The 8,292-nt window shown below is 28.6% G+C and overlaps 2 protein-coding genes across 2 annotated transcripts; both read left to right on the forward strand.

Moving 5' to 3' along the window:
- The first annotated feature begins 1,863 nt into the window (after positions 1 to 1,863).
- LOC148202606 (uncharacterized) lies at positions 1,864 to 3,055 on the forward strand. The gene is made up of 2 exons (XM_088110449.1): positions 1,864 to 1,997; positions 2,128 to 3,055. Exons 1-2 carry the CDS (start codon positions 1,916 to 1,918, stop codon positions 2,820 to 2,822), a joined length of 777 nt encoding a protein of 258 aa, XP_087966575.1. The 5' UTR covers positions 1,864 to 1,915; the 3' UTR covers positions 2,823 to 3,055.
- A 2,140-nt stretch (positions 3,056 to 5,195) lies between these two features.
- Positions 5,196 to 6,454, forward strand: LOC148202607 (uncharacterized). Its single transcript, XM_088110450.1, has 2 exons — positions 5,196 to 5,335; positions 5,629 to 6,454. The coding sequence occupies exons 1-2, from the start codon at positions 5,224 to 5,226 to the stop codon at positions 6,249 to 6,251; spliced, it is 735 nt and encodes a 244-aa protein (XP_087966576.1). The 5' UTR covers positions 5,196 to 5,223; the 3' UTR covers positions 6,252 to 6,454.
- Positions 6,455 to 8,292: the final 1,838 nt, after the last annotated feature.

An 8,292-nucleotide genomic window follows, 5' to 3' on the forward strand; every position in this document is an offset into this window, starting at 1 on the left:
TGTTCAGATGCATAAATTCAAATGCAGTATAATAAAATGCAATTATCACAATTATAATTCATAATTCCATATCTACCACAAAAATGAATTCATCAGACATTTCCATTCCAACAAGATATATTGCACAATATTTTAATAGTACAAAATCTGTTCAATAAGATTTAAGTTAAAAACTTGTCGAGTAGACTTCCAGGAAAGAGAGGTGCGTCACAATGGACAACTTAAGTACCAAATCTTTCCTTAGCCAAAGTGTTCCTCAACTAGTTTTTAACAAATTTCTTATTTACAGATTCAAAACAACAGCATATAATATTAACACCGAATTTCAATATAGATAAACATACAGTAAGCATTAACAGTATTCATACATAATTTCAAGATATGAATAGTAATAAAACAATACTAAGTCATAATATAAAAGCATAGAAATACTAAATCATAATATAAAAGCATAGAAAAGTTAGCTCCCCTACCTCTATTCCAGACGTCTCTTGCTCTGAATTTATTTCTCCGAAACCTTTCAGAACCTCTACTCTTCTTGCAACTAAAAATTTCTCTCTAACTTTCTCTCACTTGATTTCTCTTCTCTTGGTGCAGAATAATCTTCCCTCCCATGGTTATTTATAGTAAAAAAAATTTACTATTCATTAATGTTTTAATATTATTTATTATTTTAATATTATTTAAAAATAATATTTCAATCATTTTCTCACCAAATCTGATCCTAATTTCTACCTACTACTTTCTTCCATGCTAAGAAATCCAAATGCTGAAAATTTATTTTTACTATTCACTTTTTACTATTTACTATTTACTTTTTTACTATTTACTATTTACTTTTTACTATTCAAAAAAAATTTACTAAATAAGTTACCAAAAATTTGAACCTCTCCTTCTAAAATTACTATAATTTTATATCCAAAATTTACATTTTTCTATCCATTAAAATTATTATTACTAATAAAATACTAAAATTTACTACTATAAATATATATATATATATATAGATTTTTTTTTTATGGGTCTTACAATTTACTTTTCTCTTTTAATTTTATCAGTGATAAAGTAGTTGAAGATTAAAAAGTGGAGTGTACATTACCTTTTTAATAAAACCATATGTTATTATTATGCAGATGGAAAAATCTAGTACACAAGAAGGGTACGAAAGGATCATGCAATCATTATCGAAATTGAAATGTGGTGTATCTCCTAGTCTAAAAGGTAGTAGAATATGTAAGGTTTAACCTTAAAATCTGAGAGGTTATTTATCATCATGGATTAGGAATTGGCAATGGCGTAGGTTTAAGAATATGGATGGTTTTTGAATTTTGGTTCTTGGATGATGATGTCTTTGAATACTTGGTTTTGCAAACTCTTAATTTGTCATATGTTTAGAGAGGTCAAAAGTGTTTAACACCGTTGTTGTTGCTGCTGTCATAATGCATCGATGCTCATTAAATGAGGCTCCCAAATTAGTTGTTTCTTTTCTTTTTTATTGTTTCGAGAACAAAAATGCTGAACAGAAAAAAAACTTTATAGCAAGAAAAATACTAATGTAAGAATCTGTGTTTGTGTAATTGTAAAAATGATAGAATTTCTAAACTCTTATATTTGATATTTATAAGCTGATAGCCTGCATCCATCATTAATTAACACACCAAAAACAAAGGTGTTAAAGACTATTGACCTCTCTAAACAAACATCAAAGCTGCAACCACCCACATTATCATCCTAATTAACATAATCTAAAATTTCAAACCATGTAATGACTACTCACAAATCAACTCAAAGCTTTTGTAGGTGCTGTTAAGAAAAATCCTGAAAGCTAGACATTATAAATAATGTGATTATGCATAAACTTGTGACTCAAGCCTTCAGACATTTCTCCTTTTAGCTTCCATTAGTTCTTTTAACAATGACAAAACTCTTGTGCTTCTTCTTTCCCTTGTTGCTCCTTCTCAACTTAGCTTCTGTTCTTTCCACAACTCAAATTTCAGGTTTGTGCTTATTATTCTTCTTCCACATATATCAGGTTTTTTTAGTAAGTTTTCAAAATATATTAAACTATAGACTAATCCTGGTGAACTTCATTCGTTTTGTTATTTAATAACTGCATTTTTTATGCAGGAAATGAAGTGAAAGAGAATGGGATGGTTGTGAATGAAGATTTAGAAAAAGTAAATCCAGAAGGACATGATGATGAAGAATCAAAATTCAAAGGATTGTTTCCTAAACCAATTCCATTTGCTAAACCTATTCCAAAGCCAGTTCCTCTCATTAAACCTATTCCAATTCCATTGTATAAGAAACCAACACCAAAACCGATCCCCAGTGAAGAAGCAAAATTCAAAGGTATTTTCCCAAAACCTATTCCCAAAGTTAAGCCAATACCAAAGATAATTCCTGTTGTTAAGCCTATTCCCATTCTTAAACCTATTCCAAAGCCATTTGTTAAGCCTATTCCTATTCTTAAACCCGTTCCTAAACCATTTGTTAAGCCTATTCCTATTCTTAAACCAGTTCCAAAACCATTCGTTAAGCCAATTCCTATTCTTAAACCTGTTCCAAAGCCATTTGTTAAGCCAATTCCTATCCTAAAACCCGTTCCAAAGCCATTTGTTAAGCCAATTCCTGTCCTTAAACCTGTTCCAGAACCATTTGTTAAGCCAATTCCTAAGCCTATCCCTACCATTGAGTCAGAGGAATTCTTAAAACCAAAGCCTTTCTTGAAGAAGTCTATTCCTAAACTACCATTTGATCCCAAATTCAAGAAACCATTTCTACCACCATTGTCTTTTAAGAAGCCAATTCCAGCTCCTTAAAATCATAACAGTCTTCAAAATATAAGGATAATGGTTTTATATATGTGGCCCCATCTTTAATTCAACCGCAATCATAATTTGGATAATCCTTTGGTACCCGGCTTGTGTACTCCATTCCAAATATATATGTACTTGATGTTTTTCATTAATGAAGTTCTCAATATTATGTTAATTAAAATAACAAATGTTACTGAGTTTGCATTTTTATTTAATTAGTATTTCCATTTGACATATTGAAGAGGTGGGCTATTTAATTGTAATTTTGTGTGAAAGTGATATAACTATATTTACACAAGATTTCAATTCTACAAATTGAATTTAAAATCTTAATTAGAGCACCTTATAATATTACAACGAAATAACACTAAATTAGGTCATAGGGTGGTTGTAGATGAAAATGGTCAAATAAATTTTAGTGAACTTTAAAACCATTGGACTCAATTTCAACCATTAAAGGAAGTGAATGTTTGATGAATGACTACTAAAATATTTTGAAAAATTTGGCACCTTTTGGCCTCGGTTCTCCGCTAATAGAAGAAAAAAATGAGTATACCACTTCGGTTTTTTAGCAATCACAACCTATAAGCTTGTAAAAATTAAAAAAAAAATATCATCGTGTCGTTGTATGTGTCATTCAAAACCGAAGCGCAAGTTAAAACTCTAAAATTGTACTATTGAATAATAAAAAAAAGAAGAGGATAAGGATAAGAAGGAAAAAGACCATATGGATAAAATTTTACTGACAAATTTTTATGATTATTGATGAATTTTGTTAGCCAATGAATCTTTTTTTAGTCGTTTGACAAATAATAAAATGTTCTTGATTTAATAGACATGTCATTTGATTGTTGTTCGTACTCAGGAATAAAAAAATATTTGTCTTTACGTATATTTGTAAATAAAATCTACTATTAATAGATGAAATAGACAAATATTTATTACGTAGATATTTTGATACTCATTTATAAACCAGTCGGATACGACTTATTATTTGTATCTTCGGATATTCATTATTTAAATAAAATTAAAATTAAAATTAAATTTGTAATTTTTTATTAAGTTAAATTTAATTAAAATTAAAATTAATTTATAGTTTATTAAAATTAAATTTTAGTTTATATTATATTTTATATTTTTTTAATTTTATTTACATTTTATTTTAAATATTTATAATTTTTTTTTAATATTTATAGATACCTATATGTTTTAAAACACTCCGAAAGTATTTTTTTAAATAAATATATAATAGATAACAAATAGATAACAGATAAACTATTCATGCTGGATTCAACTTACATCCTTAATCTCAACCTTAGGTAAATCGAGGACCAAAACCATTTCAAATAAGGAGGTCCAACTTCTAAACATAAGGTCTGGATTGCAGTGTTTCAACCTAAGTTCTTTAGTATTTTCAGTTACCATTACATTATTTTTATGTTATATTGTTATAATCTTATTATATTTTATATATATGCACTCTATAACAGTAAGCAAACACACACTATTCATTATTAAATGGACAATGATACTTTGACAACATTTTAACACTGTCTACGTGTCATTCTGTGATTGGTCCAAAATTATTCCACAATCAATAATAATAATCATAAACACCAATATAGACCAATCACAGAATGACACATAGACAATGTTAAAATATTGTCAAAAAAATGTTGTCAAAGTATCATTATCCTTATTAAATACTCTTCCTAATTTTTTATCACACTCTCTTATTGACTAAAATATCATAAGAGTTTTTTTTAGATAGATCTCTTTTATGTTTTCTTTAGCTCAGTTCAAACTACTCAACAGCAACAACCCAGTCTGCAAAGATTGTTGACTCTCCTCTAAGATTCGGTAGATCTCGGTAAGAACAACAGTGAAAATAAACTTCAAGATAACTCAGTCGTTAAAGTTACTGGTTTTATATAGTTAAGATTGTTGAAGTTATGATATAGTAGTTGGTGATGTAGTGAACAATGGTTGAGTACCTCATATTAATGTAAAATCTACAAAATAAAGGAAGTAAGAAGCTCCTACAGTAGCATTACACTAAGTGTATACAATAAAATATATGAAATCTGCTTTGTCATGTTGCATTTGAACCTTCTGAAGTTATGCAGTTTTGAACACACAAAAGAAAAAGAAACATGTTACCCAGCAGACTCATTTATTGAAGACAGCATTCCTCACTAACACAGCTACAATAACGGTGTTATTAAACTCTTCTCACCTCTCCAAACATAGGTCAAAGTTGCAACCACCCACATTATAATCCGAAACCAAATCTAAAATTTCGGAGTGCATTTCATAGCATGTAATGACCAATGACCAACTAATCCCAAGCTAAGTATTATAAATAGTATGATTATGCAACAACTATGACTCAAGCCTTAACACCATGACAAAGGGTTCTATTCTGCACTCTGCACTTTTGTGCTTCTGGGTTCCCTTGTTGCTCCTTGTCACCTTCAGTTATGCTACTTCTGCTTTGGCCACAACTCAAATTTCAGGTTTACACATTACTCCTTTTTAGGCTTTTATACGACGTTTTCTTTTCTGTAACGTGTCAATAAGGTTTCAAACACATTGAAAATACCAATTTTTCATTATACAAATCATTCTCATTTCTGTATATGATGTTTGTTTGTCATTCGTGCATAAAAAATGTGTTCCTTTTAATAACCACATTTAAAAACTAGTATGACTTTTTTGTTAGACACTAATTTCAGAAACTGACATAATATAAGACCAGTGTTTGTGTGTGTATTAATTAACTAATATTTTTTTTGCCTTTTTTATGCAGGAAATGAAGTGAACAAGAATGGGATGGTTGTGAATGATGATGAAGAATCAAAGTTCAAAGGATTGTTTCCTAAACCAATTCCATTTGCTAAACCTATTCCAAAGCCAGTTCCTCTCATTAAACCTATTCCAATTCCATTGTATAAGAAACCAACACCAAAACCGATTCCCAGTGAAGAAGCAAAATTCAAAGGTATTTTCCCAAAACCTATTCCCAAAGTTAAGACAATACCAAAGATAATTCCTGTTGTTAAGCCTGTTTCTGTTCCAGTTGTTAAGCCTATTCCTATTCTTAAACCTATTCCAAAACCATTTGTTAAGCCTATTCCTATTCTTAAACCCGTTCCTAAACCCTTTGTTAAGCCAATTCCTATTCTTAAACCCGTTCCAAAACCATTCGTTAAGCCAATTCCTATTCTTAAACCTGTTCCAAAGCCAATTGTTAAGCCAATTCCTGTTCTTAAACCTGTTCCAGAACCTTTCGTTAAGCCAATTCCTAAGCCTATCCCTACCATTGAGTCAGAGGAATTCTTAAAACCAAAGCCTTTCTTGAAGAAGTCTATTCCTAAACTACCATTTGATCCCAAATTCAAGAAACCATTTCCGCCAATTCCAACTCCATAGAATGATGATAACACCCATTGCACCTCATTAGCAATAAAGTTATTATATCTTCCCTTACTGAGTGTGTTGATTTATATTCCAATCACAACCATTAGTTTCTTAATCCTATTGTATCCCTCTCCTTAATAAAATTTACGTCACTATTACCCTTTGTAAAATTATTATCTTAAAGTAAGAAATGATATTACTGATTTCTCATTTTAGTTTATTGCTTTTGTTCTTTAGAATTTGTTTCCTAATGTTGTGAACGTTCTCCATTAATCAGCTCTTGGGTTTGAAAACAAAATCATTTTTGTTTTATATTTTATAACAAAGCATAACTACTAATCATTGTTGTAATATTGATCGTTCAATCAGAAATCAGTGACTTTGCTAACTTAATTTGATAATAACTATCTTAAAAATCATTCCAAAACTGGATTCCAATAGATCGATAAACTATTTTGCATTACAGTTAATTTAATTCAATTTTTGTTGTGCCTTTGTATTACCGAAGATCACAAAAAATAATATTCACTTATTTACTATTAATGATTATTCATGTCTAAATTGAATTCCAAGGAACAAGAACCTGTAAAATCAATTTCTAAAATCATTTAAATTTAATTAAAATATGCAGAAGTTTTAAAGTAAACTTTTTGAAAGATATATAAAACCTTCTAATGAAATGAATTTTCACATGAAATTTGCTCTTGAAAGAGCCTCTCGGAACGCATAAAATGCATTTTGGAAATTTCGAAATGAGTCTTTTCATCGCATTTTCTTTCTTATTCTTTCTCAGCTGTGTTCTCCCTCTCTTTTTCTTCTGCATAAGAGTAATGATAGAAACAATAGCCATATATATTAGTATTAATGATAATATTAATTCTCCACAGATCCAAAAGCAAAAGAAAAAAAGTCATTTAATCGAGATAACATTATCAGCACTATAATAACGGTCATAATTGACCTGTCTTAACACAAGTCAAAGTTCCAACAACTCATAATATTAAAGTTTGTTTGATTGAAAGAAAAGAAAATAAAATAGTTTGTTCTCCACAATTAATAATAGACAGATAAACCAAAGTTGGAAGGTACTATGAATAATGAAAGTATATTGTCAGATTTCAAAAGCTCAGTGTAGCCTTCCTATTTTCCTCAGAACGAGAAAGGCTTCCACTCTGCAATGTGCTCTTTTACACTTCTGTGTTTCCTTCGCTCTTTAGTAATTCATAACTAATGTTTTTAATTTGTTTTCTGATATAACTAACGGTGGTCACTTCTTCAAATTGTCTATCTACATAATATGATAACTTAACACTAAAAGAAATCATTAAATATTAATTAATTTAAGAATAAAAATAATTACATATTATATTAATTAATTTAGATACAACTTTATGAAGTAAAAATTATTAATATATAAAAATAGTCTCAATTATGAAGTAAAAATTATAATTAGTTAACAAAATTAAGTCTAAATACTCTCTAATATTAACTATCAAGAAATGAATTAGTATCTAAATTAGATTTTAATTTTAAATTAGAAACTAATTTAGAATTAATAATAATAAATATTTAAAACTTGTTAATTAATTAAAGATTAATTTTAATTTTAATTTGCAAATCAATTATAATTTATTATTTATAATAATCTTATTTTATATATCAATAATTTTATATAATTTAGTCAACATAGTAACTGACGGTTAAAGTTAATTGTTATTTAATAATTTTTTAAAATAAAAGATTTATTCTCATGAAAAGATTATGCAGGTTGAACTTGTGTTCTTTTACTTATAGAGAAGCTTTTACATGAAGAGGTAACAAAACCAAGCTTGCATCAAGGTTATGAAGTTTTTGGAAAACTTGTTCCAAAGTTTCCTATAATTAAGCCTTTCCCAAAACCCATTATCCATATTCCCCCAAAACCAATTCCAATTGGGTGTTCTTAGTTTATCTCTATTTGAGAACTATGCTGGCATGCAGATAATGTTTTATTGGTCTAAATATTCACTCTTGTAAATCAAATTTATATTAATATAAGTCTACACGTCACGTG

The sequence above is a fragment of the Vigna umbellata genome, chromosome 3 (genome assembly GCF_029865625.1).
Source record: "Vigna umbellata cultivar VRB3 chromosome 3, Vumbellata_1.0, whole genome shotgun sequence".
Taxonomy (NCBI): Eukaryota; Viridiplantae; Streptophyta; class Magnoliopsida; order Fabales; family Fabaceae; genus Vigna; species Vigna umbellata.

What these genes read in the sequence shown, in the direction of transcription:
- LOC148202606 (XM_088110449.1), top strand. Translation starts at nt 1,916, where the DNA reads ATGACAAAACTCTTGTGCTTCTTCTTTCCCTTGTTGCTCCTTCTCAAC. An exon ending in TTCCACAACTCAAATTTCAG is followed by an intron (nt 1,998 to 2,127) that starts GTTTGTGCTTAT and finishes TTTTTTATGCAG; the next exon opens with GAAATGAAGTGAAAGAGAAT.
- LOC148202607 (XM_088110450.1), top strand. Translation starts at nt 5,224, where the DNA reads ATGACAAAGGGTTCTATTCTGCACTCTGCACTTTTGTGCTTCTGGGTT. An exon ending in GGCCACAACTCAAATTTCAG is followed by an intron (nt 5,336 to 5,628) that starts GTTTACACATTA and finishes TTTTTTATGCAG; the next exon opens with GAAATGAAGTGAACAAGAAT.